Source organism: Melospiza georgiana, chromosome 13 (genome assembly GCF_028018845.1).
Source record: "Melospiza georgiana isolate bMelGeo1 chromosome 13, bMelGeo1.pri, whole genome shotgun sequence".
In the NCBI taxonomy this organism is placed as follows: Eukaryota; Metazoa; Chordata; class Aves; order Passeriformes; family Passerellidae; genus Melospiza; species Melospiza georgiana.
The window spans coordinates 2,655,422-2,679,729 of record NC_080442.1 but is presented as its reverse complement, the minus strand read 5'-3'; the positions used below and the strand labels follow the sequence as shown (position 1 = coordinate 2,679,729).

The 24,308-nt window shown below is 45.1% G+C and overlaps 1 protein-coding gene across 7 annotated transcripts in view; it reads left to right on the top strand.

Moving 5' to 3' along the window:
- The window catches only part of MYO9A (myosin IXA), a 174,538-nt gene that overhangs the window by 83,320 nt on the left and 66,910 nt on the right, over positions 1-24,308 (top strand). For all 7 annotated transcript variants that reach the window (XM_058033014.1, XM_058033010.1, XM_058033015.1 and 4 more), the window contains 2 exons: positions 1-90; positions 22,082-22,198. In XM_058033014.1, coding sequence (XP_057888997.1) covers positions 1-90; positions 22,082-22,198 — 207 coding nt within the window. The remainder of the gene's footprint in view (positions 91-22,081; positions 22,199-24,308) is intronic.

Below are 24,308 nucleotides of genomic sequence, written 5' to 3'. Positions count from 1 at the left end.
GTGAAAGAAGAGATGCTGTTTGAGGCCCTGGTGACCAGAAAGACAGTGACAGTGGGAGAGAAGCTGATCTTACCATACAAATTGGCAGAGGTCAGTACATGATGTTTGTTATTAAAAAGCAACTCTTGGAATGGTTTTCAATGCTTTGAGATGCACTCTCAGAGTTTCTTTCAGTTTTTATTTATGTCAAAATAATGTAAGAGAATCTATTGGGTGTCCTAATCTAGGAAATTATTGACTTTTCTTCTATTCCATTCCTGGAAGGCAGGTTTGTACTTTATTCTGATGGTTTGTAAGTGCTTTAATGACTTGTGGTTGTGTGAGAGTTGTCCAAAGCAGAGCTGTGCATTGCTGGGTGTGTGTGTGGGTGCAGGTGTTCATCTCCAGATGTCATTCCTTAAGCTGGAGAACTGATTCCACAGCAGAGTGCTGATGCAAGACTCCAGGAAATTTTTACATTTTTACTGCCTTCTTCTACTACCACTGCTTGTGGTAGTGTGGTTCTTGTATGGCAGGAGGTGCAGATCTCCAAAGGAGATTCCCAGTAGTTTTTCCTCAGACCCCTCAAAACCTGGGCCCTTGTGTGATGCTTTGGAGCAGCACAAATCCATCAGCTTCTCTCAGACTCCAGTGTAGTTATATGGGATTTTCAGGAATTCTGAATTCTATTCTGTGGCTGGTAAAGCGAAACAATTTTTTCCTCTTATATTCTTCAAAATACATAAATTCTGTTCTGCTGAACTGCTTGTTTTGGCTATTTCTGCCTCTAATCTTCTTGTATCCCCCAGATTAGGAACACTGAGCATCACACCACACTTGGTCCCTCCATCCCCTCTTGTTGTAGGGTTGTGTGAGAATTTACAGCACCTTGAAGAGCATCTCAAGCAGCTGTTTTGTCACAAATAACTAAACACATCATGTTGTCAATGGGGGTCTGCTGGAGATAGTTTGACTCCTTTTTCCAGGGGAAAAAATTTTTTTCTCCCACTTTGAGGGTGTGTTTAAACTCAGTAACTGTAACTGAGCTTTAATCTTTAGAAATGAAGTGTTGCCTTTGTGCAAAAGTGAAGTGTGCCCTAACAAAGGGCACACAAGGGCTCTCTGGCTCTTTGTGATGGACTTTTAATCAATATGGTGTTTCTACTTTTTTCCTTTATCTTGGGCACAGACGTTAAAAAATGGCCAGAAAAGTTTAGAACTGAGCTCTAAGGACCCTCTACCCTCCTGCTGGAGGGTCCTTAGAATATCATAGAGTGGGCTGGGTTGGAAGGAACCCTAAAGATGGTCTTGTTCCAATCTCCTGCCATGGGCAGGGACACCTACCACTGGACCAGGTTGCTCCAAGCCCCATCCAGCCTGGCCTGGGACACTTCCAGGGATGGGGCAGCCACATCTTCTCTGATCAACCTGTGCCAGGGCCTCACCACCCTCACAGGGAAGTGTTTCTTCCTATGATCCCATCTCTGTCAGTTTGAAGCCTTTCCCTCTTGTCTAATCCCTCCAGGCCCTTGTCCCAAGTCCCTCTCCAGCTCTCCTGGAGCTCCTTTAGATACTGGAGCCTTCTCTTCTCCAGGCTGAACAACCTCAGTTCTCTCAGCCTTTCCTCACACCAGAGCTGCTCCATCAGACCAGTGCTCTGATCACTCTGGTGCCTCCTCTGGACTCTCTCCAGCAGCTCCTGTGCTGGGCTCCAGGGCTGGGGTCTCACCTGAGCAGGGCAGGGGGCCAAAATTCCTTCCCCTCCCTTGCCCTGCTGCCCACCATCTGCAGTGTGTTGACACAGCTGGGAACAGTCCTACCTCCTGTTGAGTTGGAAGACACCTCTTTAGAACTAGAGTGGCTCAGCATGAGTTTCTCCAGTGCTTTCCCAAATGTTTGTATTGATATGGCTGCTCCCAAATCCCAGGTGTCCCCTTAGAGAGGTTTATCACCAACATCAGTAGAAGAAAGGAAAGATCAGGGTGTGGTGGCTGTGGGGGAAGACGAAGGAGCCAGGCTGCTTTGGGAATGGTTGATGTGATCTCCATGACCAAATCATTTTGGGAGAAGCTGTGAATTGTGTTAAGATGGGCACCTCCTGTGCTTTTTGTTTACCTCCTTACATCATCAGCATCCTGACCTCCAAATTTTATCCAGCAGTGACCTCTCTCTGAGAGCAGGTTCACTGCTCACAGAGCAGAATTTGAGATGCTCCAACTTGAACCTCCCCATGGTTAGAGGCCTTCTCCTGGTCATTCTCTGCCTCAGGGAGTAGGAGGAGTGACTTAAATTCAGATCTGTCTGATTCAGGAGGGAAGAATGGGATTCATTTGACATTTGGGACTTCACAAAGACTGCTGATGTCTGATAATCCCCACTCATGACTCACTGGGCTCTTGGGAATCAACGGGCTGGTTATTCCTGTGTATTTAACAAAGGAGCATTATAGCTGGCTCCAAGGGATGGAGCCATTGAGGGTTTGAGGATTTGCAGACATGGGTCTCCCACCACGACCTCTGTAGCTCATGGGCAGCTGCCTTTCCTGATGGATACAGCAGCTATTTTATTCTTCAGATGCCTGTGGGTTTTTCCATAGCTTGGTACACTGAAATTTTCTGTGGGGTTTGTCTGGAAAAGACTCTGCTCCACAGGTTCTCACAGAAAGGATTGCATAATGTCATTTTGGCATGTCCTTGCTTCTTTACACCATCAAGAAGAGCAGGTGGGATCTACCAGTCTTCAGGTTGCAAGAGAGGTGGTAGATGCTACATCCCTGGAAATGTCCAAGGCCAGGTTGGATGGGTTTGCCCAAGGTATGGGATGGATTGAGATCAGTTTAAGGTCCCTTCCAGCCCAAACTGACTGGGATTCCACATTAAAAGTTTGAGATTTAGGTTTGGGATGGGTTTTGAGGTTTGATGAGGTTCCCATGTGCATCTACTCCATTCTGGAATGTTTCACTTTCTGTGCTCGGCACAGGGGCCAACATTTGCCCATCCCTTTCATGCTTTTCATGGAAAGTGAGTGTGATCATTCCATGATCCCAGCCTGGCTCCTGACAGATTTGTGCCCTTAGGGTCCTGCTGTGACAACTGTCACCCCCTTAATAGTCTTGAATGGGCAGAGTTGGCCTGAAGGGATCCTTCCCTTTGGTATTTTGGAGGTTTCAGAGCTGAGACTGGAGTTTTATTTTCCAAGCCAAGCCTTTTCTCTTCCCCTTCCCTGAGCTGCAGCCCCAGAGCACATGGAGAAGCTGACTTAGTTGGTTTTGCAGTGATGTCACATTCCTGGCTGGCTGCACGCTCCTGCCTTCTTGTGTGCTGATTGCAAACACAGTCCTGTGGTTTGGGGCTTTGTTTTTTTAGAAACAGTGGTTTGGACACATGGCAGCTTGCTTGAACCATTCTCTTTCAGTTATGAATTGATACCAGACTGACTACTCCTGGTTCTGTTCATCTCTGCAGTAATTTGGGTAAAACCACATCTTTTATTCTGGCCTGGTTTGGGTAGGAGGTACTGCAAAGTGGGGACAACTTGTGGATGGACATCATGGAATCACAGATGGGTTTGAGTTAAAGGGACCTTAAAGCTCATCTCATTCCACTCCCTGCCATGGGCAGGGATCCCTTCCACCATCCCAGCTTGCTCCAAGCACTGTCCAGCCTGGCCTTGGGCACTTGCAGGGATGGGGCAGCCACAGCTGCTCTGGGCACCCTGTGCCAGGGCCTCTCCAGCCTCACAGGGAGGAATTCCTTCCCAATGTCCCATCCATCCCTGCCCTCTGGCAGTGGGAGCCATTCCCTGTGTCCTGTCCCTCCATCCCTTGTCCCCAGGTCCCTCTCCAGCTCTCCTGGAGCCCCTTTAGGCCCTGGAAGGAGCTCTTGAGGTCTCCCTGGAACCTTCTCTTGTTCCAGCAGTTGGGAGCCTGCAGTGCTGAAGGAGAAGCTGCAAGTGGGAACCACCAGTAAATAAACCTCTGTTTATTCATATTGTGCTTCCTCTCTTAGGACTTCTTCTTGATGGTTTTGCCCCAGGAGTTGAGTTGGGCTTTTCCCTCAGGAATAATGTGCCATTTTAAAATTAGGCAGAAGTATTGATTTTGTCAACTCTGTGTTTTATTTAATAAATTCAAGACTTTCTGATTCTTGCCCACATATAATTATTCTGCTGGATGATCTTGGAGGATCCAAGGACTGGATTTCGGTACCTAAAGGGGAAGGCTCCAGAGTGAGTTTTTACAAGGGCCTGGAGTAACAGGACAAAGGGAAATTGCTTCAAATTGAAAGAGGGCAGGGTTAGATGGGATATTGGGAAGGAATTCTTCTCTGTGAGGGTGGTGAGGGCCTGGCACAGGTTGCCCAGAGAAGCTGTGGCTGTCCCAATTCTGGAAGGGTCCAAGGCCAGACTGGAAGTGCTTGGAACAACCTCACCTAGTGGGAGGTGTTGCTGCCCATGGCAGGGGATGGAATGGGATGGTCCTTAAGGTCCCTCCCAACTCAAAGAGTCTGTCAGTCTTTGATCTAGGTCAGGTATGAGGTTAAATGTAACACTGGAGTCCAGTGAGGAGGTGGGATTCCAGCAATTAAAATCATGGTCTCCTGTGCGCCAGCAGTTGCTGGTCCCATTGTCTTCAGCTGAGCAAGTTCTTCCCAGCAGAGAGGAGATTTCATTTTACTTTATTCTACCCAGGAGCATTCAAGGTGTGTGGCAACAGCACCTGCACGAGCAGGGCCACGGGTAGGAGCAAATAAATAGTTGTGAGCCAAACACCAGGGTGGGATTCCAGTTGTCCCAGTGCCCATTCTTGGGATGTTACAGGGTTTGGTTTATGGGATGAGCATGTGGTTTTTCAGGAAGACCCCACAGAGCATAATGTGCTTTTCTCATCGTTCAGCAACTCACGGTTTATTGTTTAGACGTTGTGTCTGACCATGGTATTAACACTCAAGTACACCCCCATGTCTCTCTGGAGCTACAGCTCTTTCTGAAATTAAGGAGAGGGCAGTCAAGGGGAGATCTGGTTTTACAGGGAAAAATGAAGACTATTTTGTTTGGCCTCTCATGGCTGTGGCACTGTGCTTGATTTGGGACCTGCAGGGGAGCTGCCATCCTCTCTGGCTGCACCTCTGGCAGTCAACAACACCACATTCATAAATAATGCTTACACTCATCTCTGGCAGCTGCCTCTTATCTCCTCAGCCACAGTGCCATGGAGCTGCCTCCTGGAACCATCCATTTTCCCTTTTATAGCACTGGATGGTGTTTTAATGCAGTGTTTGAAACAACTGCACAGTCTGGGAGAGTGTAAAGGTTTATAAGCTTTAGGCCATAGATAAACTTAGGGAAAAGGCTGCACAGACATGAAAGGCTGCACTTGTGTGCTGAGGTCTTGGGCTGTTGTCCAAAACAGCTGCCAAAGACTTTATCAGAAGTGAGATGGTGCATTAATGGAGCCAGCAGCACTTCATGGGCTTGCAGAGAAATCACAGTGCAGCAAGTGGTAACAGTGAGCTGGAAAATTCCACTTATCATTTAGCAATGGGGAGGACCCTTGGAAAAGGTCATGGGTGCAATAGTGCCATCAGTAGTAGTAGTGGTGATTGGACTGTTTTGATTCAGATCTGTCTTGAGCATTGGGCATCTCTGCAGCCCCAGCCATCTTCTCCTTGATAAGGCAAAATATAGCAGGCATGTAGCTGAAAGAGGGAAAAATGGGATTTTAATGGCAGCAAAGTAACGTGCTGTGGGTTGCTGTTGTCCCTCTCAAAGTGCCCCTCAACTCCAGACTCTGGGCTCTTTTTTCATATATTATTATGTGCATTTTTGCAGTTATACTGAGGTAGGAAAGTTTCACAAGGCACAGTTCAGGTATTCAAAAGAAACAATAAGATGCTCTAAATATCAAGTGATTTGACTGATATTTGGTGGGAGACATGGGAGCAGAGCACTTCAGTCACATCTTTGTGGAGAACTTGGGGGTTGTTAAAAATCTTTCTCTTGATCCTGTTTGTAATCTGAGTATCATCTTAATCCATACAAGGAACTGCCCTCCTGGGCCACATCTGTCTTCCTGTTCTATCTAAATAATCCAAGGAATTCAGGTTTTTTCCATCTCTGCTCAGTGCAGGTCTCCAAGGCCGTTAGAACATGCCTTGACTCATGCACTCAGTTAACTCTCTCAAATCCATCTTGGTTGGTGATTCCATCTCTTTCCATCATGCTGGAGACAATCCTGAGCTCCACAAGCATCCCTGCCTGGTTTCCATCCCATCTGTTCTGTTTATCAGGCTGGTGTCCAGCACCTGCTTGTCTGTTTTTCACCAGTCTCTGCATTTTTTCCCTGTTTTTCATCCAATGAGACAAAACTCATTATCAAAGTAAATACATCTGTTAGCAAGCCCTGTTTTACATTCCTCCAGAAAAAAAAAATCCATGATGTTTTCAACTCATTAGCTTCATTTAACCAGTACAGTTGGTATTTCTTAAGCAATTGACTTTGCTAATAGACATTATTTTAACAGATCTTTATAATTTTAAGCCATTTGTGATCAAGGACATTTTACCCTAAGGGTTAGAAAACATTAATTCACACTTTTGAGAGAAATCTGATGTGAAATTATGCAACAGAAGGGAAATAAAAGATGTAACACAACTTCTTGGTCAACAACTGACCTGATTCTTGCCTTCCTTTAATTCTGGAGAGCTGGTGGGAGCTGGTTGTTTGTTGTGATGGATGTCACTGTAAGCATGCCCTGTGTTTAACTGAATGTGTGTTCAGAATTGTAAGTGGAAATGGGTGTCTGAAAACTCAGAGGAACAGAAAGGGGCTGAGTTGTGCCTCCAGCAAGGCAGTGCAAGCAGCTCTTGGGGAGCAGATGTTGGGCCAGGAGCCCCAAACTCCACCAGAACCTGGGCAGCAGGGACAGGGGGGATTCTTCCTCTGAGCTGCTTCAGCCCTGGGGTCCCCAGCATCAGAAGGATGTGGAGATGCTGGAGAGAGTCCAGAGGGGGGCATGGAGAAGCTCCAAGGGCTGGAGCCAGGCTGGCAGAGCTGGGGGTGCTCACCTGGACAAGAGAAGGCTCCAGGGAGAGCTCAGAGCCCCTGGCAGGGCCTGCAGGGGCTCCAGGAGAGCTGGAGAGGGACTGGGGACAAGGGATGGAGGGATAGGATGAGGGGGAACAGCTTCTCACTGCCTTGGGGCAGGGTTAGATGGGATATTGGGAAGGAATTAGTGGTCATGAGGGTGGGGAGGCCCTGGCAGAGGGTGCCCAGAGCAGCTGTGGCTGCCTCTGCATCCCTGGCAGTGCCCAAGGTGAGGTTGGACAGGGCTTGGAACAAGCTGGGCTGGTGGAAGGTGTCCCTCTCCATGGCAGGGAGTGGAACTGGATGACCTTGAAGGTCCTTTCCAATCCAAACCTGTCTGGCATTCCATGATCATGTCATTGTTCAAATGGCCAGGTGCTCCATGCTGTTGTTACATGGCCATGGAAGGTCACCATGGAACTGTTCAGTGACTGTGTCCAGAGCACCCAAATTACAATTAAATCTGTGATATGCTTTTTATTCTGCACAAATAGGTGCAGCTGTAAGTGCATGTGAAATCAGCTCATGATTAGTTGGAAAAGCAGTGATGCAGTTTTGGTGAGATTTACAAACCAAAATATTCAGGCTCTTGACAATCTGAGATGTGCAGGATTAGACAGGTGGTGACAAGCACTGAACCTTGTGTTTTGGGTGACAGCAAAGCAGGAGAGGAAAGTCCAGGTGTTGTGGAAACATTTGCTGAGGGCTCCACAGCTTTACTTTCATTGTCCTTTCATCCTCTCACGTTCATTGTCTCTGGGTCTGTGCTGGCTCAGCAGAGCCAGAGAGATTTCTTGGAGTGGGAGGACAGTTGGATTTGTGTCCTTTGGGAGAAGGGGAGAGGAGAGAACCTTTGCCCAGGAGTGGTGGGCCAGACACATCCTTCTCTTCTGGTGCCATAAAATCATGAGATTTTATTTTTTCACATCACCAAGTGTCATTTTACCTGGCCCTTCTTCACCTGGGATGAATTTTTGCTGAGGAATACAAGATGTTTGGAATGACCAGGATGGTTGTTTGGGATTATAAACTCTGCTGTGTTAGGGACTTTAAATCAGGGAGAGCATCTCATTTTCAGCACAAACACTTAATTTTCAGCCCCATAACACTTAATTGGTAGAGACACAAGGTAGAGAAGCCTTGTGGAGTGAACTGTAATGAGTTGAAAAAGTATTTAATTACAGTAAAGAACTGAGTGATGTTTCATTCTCTATATCCTTGTAGTGGGACTGGCTGATGCCTTTTTCAGCCCATTAAAAGGGAGAAGAAATTGAGTTCCAGGCCCAAATGGCAGAACATTACCTAAGATATTAAAAAACCCCAAAAAAACAACAAAGGAAATGATCATAGTTGCAATTTGCAATTAATCACAAGCCTGAAAATATTCAGGGAGAGAAAGTGGGAAGGAGACAAAATAATTAACAGCATGAAGAAATGAAAATTCTCAGTCCTGAGGTATGAGGATAGGGACACTTAATGGAACAGAAAGGAGCAGAACTGCTGGAAGCACCTACTTATCCCAAAACCCATTAGCTGAGGAGACTCATTGTCACCACGGGTTATTAACGTGAGGAGCTCAGCAGGAGCCCTTTGAAGAGCTGCTGTGTTGATGAGTGGATTCAGAATTCACAGAAAAAATATTAATGGAACAAAATTGAAACCCCACAAAGCTTTTAAGAGCCAAGCAAGTGTCTCTGCTTCAGGACATGAGGGCAACCTGGGAAGGTGGAACTTCAAAAGAAACCTATTTGTGGGATGAGGTTTCTCACTTTTCCCTTGGAAATGCACATCCTCATGTGCAAAAGCTGCTCCATGCCACCATGGAAATTCCTGTGTGCTAACTGTGTTCCTGCTATTTATTTGGCACTGATGTCTGGGAAAACAAGGAAGACATTGGGATTCCAAAATTCCTGAACAAAGTCCAGGATCAGGACTTCAGGAAGGGACAAGCTGACTTTCCATGGATTGCTCTGCTTATATCCCCCTCCAGCTGCCCTTTCAAAGCAAATCCATTCTCAGCTCTTTAAAGGATTCTTTTAATTAAGTCTGATTACTCAAAAGATGCTTTATTGTCATAGAGTTCCTTTAGTTACTTAAATTTCTACTAAAACCATGTGAAAAGTTTTCAAGGAATGCAGACAAGCCATTCCTGGGTTAGTTAGCCATCTCTTTCCACAAGGGATGTAGTTTTGGTACATTTGCTTGGAATATGGGGTTTTCATGTGTAATCCCAATCTGAATAAATTCAGGTTGATTTTTTTCCTCAGCCCAGGGCTGTTGCGCAGTGGGTGAAGGAGGAGGAGGTGTGGAAGTTCTGTGGCTGGATAGGGTCTGTTGCACAAACTTTGCCTCTACAGGGGTAACAGCTGAGGTGTGATGAGAAACAAGTTCTCTTTGGGAAACCTTGCCCAAAAAAATGGTAAAAATAACCTGAAATGATGATGATGGTGCACTAGCAGAACGAGTTTGTCTACACTTCTGCTTGGGAAGGACCAATCTCAAGGCAGGATTTGGCTTTTCAAGGCTTGAGGGCTGGTTTTGGTGATTGATGGACTCCTTGGTGAGGATCCCAGTACTTTGTGCCTGTAAGTGCTGAGCAAATTTCCCTAAATGTGTCCTCCTCACATGAGGTCACACAACTTCCTCCTGTGGCACAAAGTAATTTATTAATTGGTTTTTGTACTGGTTTTGCTGTGAAAACGTGGGTGGAACGGGAGCTCAGTTTGTGCTGTTGGCAGAGCAGACTCTGGGTGCTCCAAGGTGGAGGAAAACACATTTTGTCATCAGTGGACCTTTCAAACTTGGCTGCCTGGTGGCTCTGTTCTCCTGTAGCTCTGTGTGAGCATCTGTCCCTGAGGGATGTTCCACATGTCTCCTTTCATCATCTTCTCCACAGGAGAAGCAAGACCTGCAGCCTTGTTTTCTGGAAGGGTTTAATTTCATGAAGAGACAGTGGGGTTTTTTTCCTTTTTTTTTCCAGTTTTGATTTGTTCCAGATGACACTTTCTAACCACAGTGCCCAAATCCAAAGGCTCTGAGTGAAATCTTTTTAGGAAGATGATGCTTGTAACTGCCTGGCTCCGCAGTTGGCGCTCAGAGAAAATCTCTAACAAGATTTGTGTTGGTTTCCTTTGCTCCTGGCTCTGCTCTGGGGGCTGTTTCTGAAAAGCATAACCACAACGTGTTCCAGTCATCAGCTGCAAAGTGACAATATCAGAGACAAGACTTGAAATCAACATTAAAAATAAACAAGCAGGCTCTGGCCTGGGATGGGGATGGGAATGGGAGTGGTTGGTCTCCCACCTGTCCTTTCCCAAACCTGCCTGCCACCAGTGGGGACACAATAGCTAGATCTTTGCACAGCCAAAAAAGATTTTCTTATTGTTTTTATTTGAGGTTTTCCACATCATTTTCTGTGTTTGCATCCATCTAATGACAGGAAGGATGAGTAAGGAGGGGGCAGTTGCAGGAGCACTCTGATGCTTTCTGTGCTACTCAGAAGTCACAGGAATTGACAGAAGCACACAAACCATTTCAGTGGGAATGTATGTGAGATGGTGTGAGGATCACAGAATCACAGGGTGGTGTGGGTTTAAAGGACCTTAAGGATCATCTGATTTCACCCCCTGCCATGGGCAGGGACACCTTCACCAACCCAGGCTACTCCAAGCCCTGTCCAGCCTGGTCTTCAACATTTCCAGGAATGGGGCTTGGAGCTTCTCTGGACAACCTGTGCCGGGGCCTCTCCAACCTCACAGCCAAGAATTCCTTCCCAATATCTCATCTAACTCTGCCCCATGGCAGTGGGAGCCATTCCCTGTGTGCTGTCCCTCCATCCCTTGTCCCCAGTCCTTCTCCAGCTCTCCTGGAGCCCCTTCAGGCCCTGCCAGGGGCTCTGAGGTTTCCCTGGAGCCTTCTCCTGTCCAGGTGAGCACCCCCAGCTCTCCCAGCCTGGCTCCAGAGCAGAGGGGCTCCACCCTCAGAGCATCTCCATGGCCTCCTCTGGGCTCTCTCCAGCAGCTCCACATCCTCCTGATGTTGGCCCCAGAGCTGGAGGCAGCTCTGCAGGTGGGGTCTCAGGAGAGCAGGGCAGAGGGGTGGAATCCTCCTTTCCTGCTGCCCAGGGCATGGGAGAATTTGGGGCTCCCACAGCACAGGAATACCTCACATTGAGCTTTTAATGACCCAGAACTGATTTACCACTACATTCAGCCCCTTGAGTGAGTCTCAGTTACCCCTCTGTGTGTGGAGAATTGTGGTTTCCTGCTGCTCTGCTCCCTTCCCTGTTGTGACCCAACATATTTGGTTTCCATCCCCATCCATGTTCTGTGTCTGGGATGAACCAAGCAGCCTTTGAGGTTCCCCCTTGGCTCACAGGGCATGGGCTGAGGCAAGCAGGATTAGGTTTTTTTGAAAACAGAGGCTTAACACCCAGAGGAAAGTACTCTTGCAGGATATCAGACTCAAGCCTAATCCCTGACTTGGCATGCAGGAGTGTTGTATCATGCTTGGGCGGGAGAAGTATGATGTCATTTTCCACACTCATATTTTATCTGAACATCTTATTAAAACCCTGTCATTCTCCTGGGTCATTTCCCTAAGAGAACTCAGATCATCAATGCACCACTCTGGCTTCAGCCCTCAAGAAAGGTTTTTTAGTGATTTTTATGTGCAATTTAGGAGGAGGAAAAATATCTTTAAAGGCATCATTGAAAGAAAAGGAGTGAAAAATGCTTTTTGAAATTTTTGATTAGAACAAAAAAGAGGAAAAGCTGGCTTAAAAGTAGTTTGAGCATTCTATAAAGGTTCATTTTTATGCTTTAATTCTATAAATGTACCTGCAAAGGAAGTACTTTGAAAAACAACAACAAAGCACAGAAACCTTGTGCTATCTCTGGCTCCCGCCCTCTGGGCTGGCTGCCACATCCTGGCAGAAACCTTCCACTATCACCCTGGAGCTGGGAGGCAGCAGGTTGTCCTGCCAATGGATTTTATCCAAGGGATGCAAGTGTCAATGATGTTTTCCAGAACTTAGGGGTGGATTTTCCAATGAGAAAAAATAGCCTGTAATGTCATTCCCATGCAATGCTGCGTGGTGCCCCAACATAACTGAAACACAAAGGCACTTCAGGATTTTGTCACTAAATCAGGTGTAAAAGTTCTCACATTCAGGAGGGGGTTTAGGTATTTGTTTCAAATTTTATGTTACACCTTTTTTCTAATTCTTCTTGTGCTCTCCCTCCTCTTGTACCAGTTTGTCAGTACTTTTCACCTTGGGCCAATTGGTGCCTTCACCATCACCCTCCTTGGACAAAGGTCCTTCTCCAACCTGCCAGTCTGCATCAGTCAGAGGCATTTTAAGGGGATTTCCCAAACCATACTAACATCCTTCCTAAAAATCCTGATGGGACAAGTCAGTTCAACAAGTTTAGCCAGAGAGACAATTTTCCAATGTCAGCATATCATCAGGTTGACAAGGAAGTCCTTCAAAGCTATTTGCTTACTGGCAGCTCTAGGAAATGATAAACCACTAGTAATTCATTAAAAAAATAATTATTTCTAAAAAGTAATTAAAATTATTTTAATATCACAATGTTCTCATCCTGGATTAGTGTGTTCATCCTGCTGGCCATGGATGGAGTAGGACACACAGCATGAGGGGATTCTTCCCCTCCACTCTGCCCTGACCTGCAGAGCTGCCTCCAGCTCTGGAGTCCCCAGCATCAGAAGGATGTGGAGTTGCTGGAGCAAGTCCAGAAGAGGCTACAGAGATGCTCTGAGGGCTGGAGCCAGGCTGGGAGAGCTGGGGGTGCTCACCTGGACCAGAGGAGGCTCCAGGGAGAGCTCAGAGCCCCTGGCAGGGCCTGAAGGGGCTCCAGGAGAGCTGGAGAGGGACTGGGGACAAGGGATGGAGGGACAGGACACAGGGAATGGCTTCTCAGTGCCATAGAGCAGGATTAGATGGGATACTGGGAAGAAATTCTTGGCTGTGAGAGCGGTGAGGCCCTGGCACAGGGCACCCAGGACAGCTGTGGCTGCCCCTGCATCCCTGGCAGTGCCCAAGGCCAGGCTGGATGGCACTGGAGCAACCTGGCCTGGCAGGAGGTGTCCCTGCCTGTAGGTGCACAGTTTGTGGTGATTGGGAGTGGGGCTGCAGCTCATCCCCAGTGGGCACAACTGTGAGCAGCACTGCCAGCAGTGAGCCAGGGAGTGCCCAGGGGCACTGACAGCCACCACAGGGAGCAGAGGGCACACAGGGGCAGTGCACAAATACAAGGGGTATAAAAGGTTGGGCTGAAGAGCAAGAAGGGCAGATGTTTGAGGCTTTCTGAAGTGACATGCTGTTTCTCTGTATGGGCACATCCTGAAGCCTTCTGATGAGATCTGGTGTTACTCTGGATGGGTTGAAGCTTCCTGAAATTGTGTGATGATGCTCTGTGTATCTGACTGTGATATATGCTGCAACACCTGCCCATGGCAGGGGGTGGAACTGAGGGATCCTTAAGGTTTTTTCCAACCCAAGCCTTGCTGGGATTCTATAAATGAGGTACTAAAACATGCATTTGGACCAGGAGAGGAATTTAGTCCTTGTCTGATTCCAGCAGCTGAGAGATTTCTTGTCTGCTTCCTTCAAACCCAGAAATGTTCCCCCAGTTTTGGTGATGAGCCATTGATGCTCCAGCAGGTTCTGTGTGTGATGCTGCTCTCCTTCCTCACCACCCTCCTCCCTTTCTGCTCTTTCCCTGATTTAGCTCTCACAGCTATGTCTCTCCCTTCCTTTGCTGTTACTCTATCTCAGCACAGGAGTGTCAAACCCAGCAATCCTCCCTCGGCAGTTCTGTCCCTGCAGCCACAAACCCAAGCTGCAGCCACTTTCCATGTGGGCTTTTTCAGCCCTTGTGGAGCAGTTACAGTGTCAGAGATTAAAACTGGATTTTTATAGTGTTTTAGTACATGTGGTCTCTACTCCTCTGACATGAGCGCTGTGAGTAAAGTAGTATATGGCACTCCTAAGCTCTCTTCAAATAAAAGTGTATTTTCAGTTTGATTTTTTTAATCTCTTAATTAGTGATTGCTGTAGATCATCATCTCTGAGATGCCCACATGGGCTGTTTTCAATTGTCTGCACACCCAAGGCTCACTGAGAGTGGGGGGTTGACTTCTGTTCCTGGTCATTAGATCTCTTCAGGTGATCCAAATCAAGTGCATTAGGAGAGCTTGAATTCCTCCTGCTTTTGCTTTTCTAATCTTGGATAAATTCTATCCCTCTTCACAGTGGGATTATTAACTCTTGTCAATATATTTTTTTTAAAAAAGCAAGCACAGTTTTTATTTTTTTAATAAAACTGATTTCTTTAATAATTTACTTGCATGCAGCATGATTTTGTTGAATACTTGGAAGCAAATAAGAAAACTCATACACTCTTTTCCTGATTTTTTTTCCCCTACTTGGAAATTAAATATGTCATTTAAACCCACAGAAGTGATGGAAGGAGGGAGATTTTCATCTGAAAAGCCTAGGTAAATACCATGGGTAAAATTCACTAGATAGTAAAATGTAATTTTTTTCCTCTGAGCCATATTGGAGTGAGACATTTGTGTTACAGTAAGTACCAGTGTAATTACGAAGCCAGATTTCACCTTAGAGAATAAATGGGGGAAAAAATGGGAATAGTTGATAAGGATTTCAAGCCAGACATCAAATGATAGTGAAAATCTAATCCTGTTTATGATAATAGCTCACTAAATAATTTCTGTGGTAAGATATCAACAGATTTCTGAGATTTAATGCCAAACCCTATGAGCAGAAACAGCAGTTGATTAATCAGAGAATGTGCTGAAAACTTATTCCACCTATTAACATAAAAGCAAACAAATGAAGCTCCCACAGAGCCACTAAAACCACATTTCCAGATTTGATTTTTTGAGGGATTTCCTGAAGAGGAAGAATTCTACTGCTATATTTTTTTCCCAAACATTTCATTGGAAGCACCTTTCATCCTTGTATAGAAATTATAGGAAGCCCATCAAAGGCCCTAAGGGAAAAGGGGATATTTCCTCTCTTCCTGTGTTCAGATCTGATTTCCTGAAGAGAAGAGGAATCTCTGTTTCTTCTCTCCAGCAAAAGAAAATGTGTTTTGTGGTGCTCAACTTTACTTAAGTAATTGAACACCTATTCTTTATGTCTTACACCAAGTCCTGCAAACTTCACACCTGAAAAGAAACATTTCTTGTCACCTTGGAATTACTGTAATTGTTCAGTATTTGTTGATAAGAGGCTGAAAGGGGAATGTGCTGCTTGTTTTCCTCCTGGAGGGCAGGAAACAGCTGCACATGTTCCGGAAGAGCTGGGGGGTCACCAGGAGAGAATTAATCCATAGGTAGCTCCTGTGGCTCTATCAACATCATTCCTATTTTAACAAATTAAATTTTGGAGCTATTTGAAGTTTTCGGGAAAATTAAAAGGAGTGTTGCTTGTAAAGCCATATTTTTATGGGATGGGTTCTGCACTGGTAGGGAATGCTGGTGCTGGCAATTGTTTGTCCAGTGTGAACAAATAATGTCAATGTCCATAATGGGATGCACACACACAGTCTCCTGGGAAAATGCTGGAAAACTGGAGGTGAAAAGGACCATGACCGACTATGGAGCGAATCTTGTGATCTGTACAGCAAAGCACTAAGTTGCCTTTGAGGCTAACAAGTCAGGCTGCCTTCTAATAAATCTTTTCTTCTAGATCTAAGGAATTTTCCAGAGCTGTGCTTGAAAAATGGCATTTAAATACCAACTTTTCAAGATCTCCTAGCTTGTAGAAAGTCTGGAGTGGGTGCACTGACCTTGCCCCCATGTCTGTGATATCCCCAGTGAAAAACTGGGATTTAACAATGTTACGTTGATCAGGATTGTTGAAGGTGCAATAATGTTGTGTTGACCAGCTGAGTCTGTCAGCACACCTTTATGGATGCTGCCTAGATTTGCATAATGCTGAGAGATGGGATAAGTGTTGTCACAGTTAATAAACTCCATGGGTGTTTAATCCTCATTAGGGCTTTAAGTGGTTTTGGTGCTCGCACTCACTTTCCAGTTGTGTTTAAATCCACTTCTCATTAACTGAGGCTGTGCTCAAGGACTGGAGTCTGAGCACTGTGACCTTCCTGAGGTGCATTTTTCCTAGCAGTGGCCCAAAACAGATAGTGCTGTCCAATGTGTGTGTGCAAAAAGGGCATCTTTTCTATGAAAAATGGGTTTGGGATTTTTTATCTTGCATTTATTGAGAGCAGCATGTGGTGCTGGCTGCACTCTGGGAGTTTCAGTGATGGAGTGAGGCTCAGAAACCCTCCTAGGCAAACTCAGATATCTACATGGCTGTGCAAATATAACATTAAGTTGTGTTTTGATGCTCATAAAAGCTGCCCAAACCCAAGTATCCTTCCACCACCTTTCTCCTCTGTCCTGGATCAGTCCATGCTGTCCTCCACATCAGTTATGAGGGAAGATGGACAAACCTCTCAATGAGCTGAGATGCTTGAGGTCTTTAGAGACCTGTAGCTATCTCATAAATACCACTTTGGAATGATTCTTACTCAGAATGGCTTAGTGCACCAATACCCTGCTCTTCCTAAGTGATGAAAAAGTGATGAGCTTTGCTTTGGTTTGGTCTTCTAATTTTCTGATTTTGTGTCAAGCAATGCCCTGAACAGAAACAGTTTTTCATTTTAGTCTGGCTCTTTGAAACACAATGTTAGAGGAAGTATTTATTAGTTACAAAAGCCCTTCATCCATGGATTTGTTTGGGTCAAAAATGCTTAAAGCTGAACACCAGAGGTCACTTTCTGTTCCAGATACTCTCCATGGTTGGGTTGGTTTGATGGAGTCATTGAGAAGAGGATCTGTCTCTTGTATTTCAGTCCCACTCTGGATCTGGGGCCCACACTCCAGAAAATGTTCCTCTTGGCTGTGAAGGGTGTGGCTAAACCCACAGAGCTTCCAGCAGCATCTTGATGGCTTTGTCCTCAGAGAAGATCCTGAGTTGAAGGAGGCCCACAAGGATCATCAAGTCCAACTCAGTGGGATCTCTTTGCTTTCTGCTCCCTGGCACATGCAGGCACTGAGATATTGCTGCAATTTTTGCTCTTTGCCTTTCAAGGTCCTTCAGCACTTGTTTCCACCCACCCTCTGTTCTCTGGGCTTTGTTTATTCCCCTTAGTCTGAAAAATGTAAAATATTTGAGGTTTTGTTGTTCCGATTGAGCTGTTGCCGCTCTTGCTCGTGTGTTAGGTCAGTCAGCAGTAAAAACACTGAATCTAATAAGGATCATGGGGGGAATTTACAACAAAATCATGTGAAAATGTCTGTAAAAGGTTAGCTGAGCATCATGGAATACCCTGCTCTGTCACTGACCAATGTCCCCAAGTGCTGTAATCCACACAGTTTTTCAATCCCTGCAGGGATGGAGTCTTCACCATTTCCCTGAGCATCCTGTGCCAGTGCCTGACCAACCTTTCCACCAACCTGAGCCTCCCCTGACACAGATTGAGGCCATTCCTTCTTGTCCTGTCCCTCATTCCCTGGGATCAGAGCCAGAAGGTCCCTCCTGAGCCTCCTTTTCTCCAGGCTGAGCCTCCTCAGCTGCTCCTGGTGCTCCAGACCCTTCCCCAGCTCTGTTTCCATTTCTGGCTCCAGCCCCACAATGTCTTTTTTGTAGTTTTCAATGTATAAGTTTGGTGGGGATTTTAATTCACCTGCTTTCCCTGGATTTTCTGGGTGCCAGCAAATATTTTGAATAATTCCAGCTTGAAATTTCAGCCCTCAGCTGAGTGCAGAAGGGCAGGAGTGAGGGATCCTGCCTGGAGCAGGGGGTGCTGTGGGATGGCAGCAGATTTGTTTAAATATATTTAGTGACTTTGTAATCTCAGTTCTTAAGAATCTCCTGTGTGTGTACAAATGTGTTTTACAGAGGCTTTTAATTTGAGCAAATTTGGGTTCCTGAGATTACATCTTTTCCAGCCTCTAAAACACAGGCTGCTGCTGCTGGAACTGTAAGTCCTTGTTCCAAAGCACTTCAAAAGCAGATTTTAATTCTTAAGCCTGTCATCCCCTTGTTCCTTTTAACAGAAGATGTTTCCAGAAGTTTATCTATTTTTAAGGTGGCCTGAATCTGATGCTGATCATAACAACTTTCAGTACAGTTAATTTGGCTATGAAATCTCACAAAGAACTCAAATATATTTTATCAGGATCTTAACAAAAGCAATTGGCCAACCCAACAAGTGGAGTTTCTGGCATATAATAAATAATATATAGATCCTTTCTAGCTTGATAAGCAGGAAAATATTGATTAAAACCTTGTCTGTAGCTTATTTCCTGATCTTCTGAGTCAAAGCACGTTTGATCTGTCTCGGTTTGGAATCAGCAATATTTTTGTGTGGGTGCAACATATCCTGCTCCCTTTGATCCCCAGAGATTTATTTTGGCATTGCAGCAGCTATTTTTATTTTGCTTTGTGAGGGAAATAAAAATGGTTTGATGAGCATCACCATGTTCCAGATCTGCCTAAATGTCACATAAGGGGACTTGTGGAAGAGACCAGAAGCTGTAGGTGTTGACCTGAAGACAAACTGTATGTGATGTATAGGATATAGTTCAGGGACTAGAATTAATTGAAGATATGTAGGATAATACAGAAATAAATTATTTGTCATTAAATAAAGCATAAAATCTTATTTTAAATGCTCTGCTGCAGCTCCTGAATTTGAAAAGAAATAATATTCCCTGATGGTCTCGAGATTGGGTAGTTTTGGAATCTGTTTAGGATAGTGAGGGGCTATATTTAGAATGTGTGATCAGTGAAGATCTATTGATAAAGTAAATATTTTACTGAAATGAAATAAAAAATTCAAATAAAAAAAGCCTCCCCTAAACCCTGAGTCATTTAAAATAGGTTCATTTCAGTGCAGGTATTTTTTAAATGGATGAAGGCAATGTGCTCCATCCACTCTGTATTCTCAATATGTTGCTTTGCCAGGAATTTCCTACCAGCTCTTAGGATTAAACCATTGCTTCTAAAAGTGGCTGTTGAACACTTTGGTGTTGTATTTGTGGGAACACTTTGGTGTATTTGTATTTGTGCAGGAAGGAAATGATGACTCTGACTCCATGTTCTTAGAAGGCTAATTTATTATTTTATGATACTAGAATATATTAAAGAATACTAAACTAAATTATACTAAAGAATACAGAAAGGATACAGACAGAAGGTTAAAAGATAATAATGAAAATTTGTAACTGCTTCCAGAGTCCTGGCACAGCCTGACCATGATTGGTGATTAAATCAAAAACAATTCACATGAAACCAATCAAACATTCACCTGTTGGTAAACAATGCCCAAACACATTCCAAAGCAGCAAAACACAGGAGAAGCAATCAGATAATTATTGTTTTCATTTTTCTCTGAGGCTTCCCAGGAGAAAAATCCTGGGCAAAGAGATTTTCAGAAAATGTGATGACGACACTTTGGGATCTGGGCCACTGGTTGTGGGACCCAAACATAGCAAGGAAATCACCTTTCCATGGCTTCCCAGCTTTCCATGTAGCTGAGACCAGTTTGGGAATAAGAGCAGTGGCTCATCCCCCAGCCTGCACATTCTGGAGGAAAATGGGCAGTGCTGGTGCCAGGGAAACTTCCCAGTCTGACCGTTCAGGAGACTCGTGGCAGTCACACTCCCAGCATTCCTCAGCACTGCAGTGGTGCAGGCTTAATGATATCCTAGTTTATTTTGGAAAAAAAACCAGCAGGGACATTCAGGGGTGAAGTCCTGCACATCCCTGTAGCCTCTAATAAAAGATAATGAAAAGTATTGTGACATAAACCCATATATGATGCTGTAGGAGAAACAACTGTGTTCTTTTTGGCTTTAAATAGAGATGGAGTTTGTTTTTAATTGCACGTTAGAGCAATTAATTGGGCTGGTTTATGCCAGGACAAAGCATTAGGGCAGTGAGAGGCATTCCTGGATCTTGGCCTTAGGTCTTTCCCCAGAGACTGATTTTTCTGTGGCACTGATTGTCTTCCAGCTCAATGAAAAAAGTGTAGATGGAGCCTTGAATTTTCTATTAATTGCTGAGATATTCTCTCACATTTGAGTAAATTAAAATAAAAAAATAGATAGCAACCTCCCCCACCCAAACAACCCATGTTGTTTTTAATAAAAACAGCCAAAAAACCCACCCCAAACCTTTTTCATCAGTAAAGAAAAGAAAAAGCAGTTAGTGAGAACTGGAGCTCTTTGTGTTTGAAATGCAGGCTGCTTTCCAGCCCTTGTTGGAGAACTCCAGCATTTCAAGAGCTCACTCTTTAAAATTGCTGTATTGGTCTGAGCTGCACCAAAATCCTCTCGGTGCTGTTGCTCACCTATTTGCATCACATGCTTGTTTTCAGTTGTTTTTTGGGTGAGGAATTCCTTGCTAATTATGGCCATATTTTGTAGTTACCTTGTGATGTCACTTTTTATTGCCACCACTTTATGGTTAGCAGCATACAGAGGCTGTGAGCATCCTCAGCCACAGAACCATGGAATTGTTCAGGTGGGAAAAGCCCTCTGAGCTCATCCTTCCCAACCATCCCCCAGCAGTGCTAAGGCCACCACTAACCCATGTCCCCCCCATCCACACCTCTGTTAAATCCCTCCAGGAATGGGGACTCCACCCCTGCCATGAGCAGCTGTTCCAATGCCTGACAGCCCTTTCCATGAATAAATTTTTCCTAATATCCAACCCAAATCTCTCCTGGCGTGGACTGTGTTAATCCCTTCTCCTATTCCAGCTGAACAGAGAGGAAGTGAGACCATGTGCTTAATAGCAAAACATTGGCAGAACGGCTCGTGGTCACACTAAATGCTGCTATCTCTGAAAATCTAGGAAAAAAGAGGTGGGAGGGAGCTGATTGAAGATAAATGATGCTACATGAGCTTTAATCCTTCCCTTGGGGTCAAGTGACATGAGGCCACTCAGATGATGTTCCTCGAAGGGAGCGTTGGTGAGAAGGATTTCAAGGCAATGTGTGACAAGCCACTGATTTGTTACAGTTCAGGGTTTAATTGAAATAATTACATGGCAATCTTCTAGTTCCTTTTTTATTCTTCTGCAGTGGCTAAAATGAACCAGAGTGTAGCAGTCATGGCTGGTGCCGTAAGTTTTTGGGTCATTAATATGTACCAAAGCTCTACTTGTGGTGATAATTGAAACCAAGGAAGAATCTCAAGCAGCAAGAACAAAGATAACCTTTAAATAGAAATTCCTGCTTTCTGGGTCTCTATGTAGGTGCCTGTCCAAAAACCCAGGGATCTTCCTTTGATCTCAGCTTTCATCCCATCAAGCAGAATCTCTTTGATCCTGGCCATGGTGGGGATGACCCTTTCTCAGCTCTGTTATTCCTCTCTCTGGGAGAGCTGCTGGAGGAGTGCTGAACCTGCCTGCCATGATTTGTAGCTCCCACTGGTGGTACCTGGAAAACTTCAAGTTTTCAGGAACCCTCAGATTTACCAGAGGGGGTTTTAACCTCCCTTTTTGTAGCCCTTCTGCTGGTGCCAGGCACTGCCTGTCCTGGCCTGTGCTTTCACATCTCTTGCTGTCACTCCTGTGCAAAATCCACCCTTCTCTTTCCTTCTCCCCCAGGAAACTTTTCAAGGATCTTGGTGAATTTATTATATTTAATGTGTGTATTTATTTCCTTTCCTTTTGCCACCAATGATGGGATTTGGGGTGGGATCTTGTGTATCATCCACTCGAATGCATGAAAGAAACCAAGCCAAGGTCAGGGGCACATCCACAGCCCTGGGATTACACCCAATTCCCTGTGCTGTTATGACCATTGACATACATGGCCTAAATTAAAATAGCAGACAGAAGCTTTGGCAAGGGAGAAATACGAACATTGGAAGTGGGAGCTTGAGAAGCAAAAGCCATTTTAGTGCAGAGCAGGAATCATTTCCAATCACCTTTTTTCTTTTCTGTTCCAGGCCGTGACCGTGCGGAATTCCATGGCCAAGTCGCTGTACAGTGCCCTGTTTGACTGGATCGTGTTCAGGATCAACCACGCCCTCCTCAACTCCAAGGACATGGAGGAAAGCACCAAGGTAACACCTCAGCAGCTCTCATGGCTCCTCTCTTGGGTTTTAAAATAGATAACTGAGTGATAAAACATTACCCAGGCGTGTTGCTTAACATGAAGTTAATTTTTCCTCGGATCATAGCTGAGTGCATCATTATTCTAAGTGGTGCTTGCTGAGCTGAGAAGGATGAAGCACCTGAAGAACTGTCAGCTCAAAGCAACCAGGGAAGAGATTTTGTTGTAGCCACAAAAGCCAGTTCTCCCACCCACTCCAGGAACAATGGCAAATATTTTCCTCCTTATGTGTAAAACTAAAGGGCCATGTATAATTCACAGGGGAAAAAAGGGAATGCTTGCTGCTGCATTTTGGTGAAGTTGCTCCCTGATGAGATTATGAATGAGGTGGGTGTCTGTAGGTACTGAGGTAGTACAGTAGAAAAATGAATTTAAAGAAAAGAAGCCATGAAGCTGGTGGGATGCTGTACCATCTTCCCAAAGAATTGATGGAAGGAGTGACATGAAGTTTCCTGCAATAGCAGGGCCTGCATGCTGTGACCCAGCACATCCTCCCTAACCCTCTCATGTACTCATCCACAATCCTCAGGCTGGGGAATACTGACCCCAAAATCTGTGTCCCTGCACACAGGCACTGCCAGCTCTCCAGCTACCCTTGCCTTGGGAATCTGGGACATGGTCCAGCAGCATGTGGGGCTTTTTGGGGGGTCGTGCATACAAACTAAAGTCTCAGCTGCCAAAAGGAGGATTTTTGCTGAGCACTGACATTTGGATTGTGCCATAGGACTGAAGTTGCAGAGACTCTCAGTGTAATCACTCCTTTATTTAATTCCAAAAAAGGGTTGTGGAGCGTAATTGTGGACTGGAAATAAAAACATGCCTCTGAAATCTGGTTAATGTGTTTTCCTGACAAAGAAGGGTTGTTACAGTGATAACATGCAGCGAGCCTTCTGACTGCACATGCTGCCTCTCCCTCTGTTTAATATTTTACCAGAAATGTTGTGTTCTTTCCTGATTTTTTTACCAAGTAATCAAAAGTTTTGTCTGGGCTGTCAGGAAAAAACAAACCACACTGTTTACATATTTGAAGCAGAAAACTGGATTTGTTTTGACAAGGAAATGCATCTCAAATGCTAATTATTTTTTATTTATGACCCAATGATTCTTTAAAATTATTATCTGTTCTGTAATATTTAAATACAAATCAGTCTAGGACACTCTTGTATGCTTAGTCAGCATGGCTGTGAAAGTGAGGCACCACAGTAGCTGTTTATGGGCAATTAAACTTTTGATCCCAACCTCAAATCTCAGCAGGTAAGAGCCAGAACAGCCCAAATTCCTGCTTTTCTCCAACATTGCTGCTGCACATTAACTCTCTGCTTTCTCCAGCCAAGACTCCCATGGAGTGTGACCATCTTCCCCCTTGCCCACCTCTGTGTGTCATCTCATGAATTCACAATTCACAGGTTTCTGACCCTTTTTTTTCACCCCAAATCGTAATGGTAATATCCAGGTCAGGCAGCAGGAGCTGGGAGTGGTGTTGCCCCTGTGCCAGAGCAGATCCACCCATGCTGGCAAATGCCCAGGACCTGGAGCTGCAGAATGTGCTCATACCCAGACCCAGGGAGGCAATCCTGGGCTGTACGTGGGCCAGAGTTCCTGAAGCAGAAAAGCAGTGCACAGAATACCAGGAAATATCTGCTGCTCTAGGCACAAGCATAGTTCAGTTTATCTTCAGAGTCCTCTATTAATTGGATTGATTCCCACAAATCCCCCAGAAATCATGAAAATGCACAAATCCTCCCCATTTTAGGGGTGGAGACGGGGTGGAAGAAGAGATTTATGTGCATTTCAGAGCAGCTTTGTTAAACATTGACAGCCAATTTTCCCTTGAGTGGTTCTACCCCGTCACCTCCTCAGCCCTATTTTTAGCCCCCAACTTGGGTAGTTCCAGCACAGAGAAAGGAGAAATGTCTCCCTGGACTGGGCAGGGCTGGGAATAGCTGCTCCTTTGCCCTTGAGGAATAAAAAACATTGCTGCCAACAAGGGTCTGAGGGCATCCTGGGCCCTGCAGCTGCCATGGAGGCACCAACCAAGAGTCACCACCATGGAGAAACGG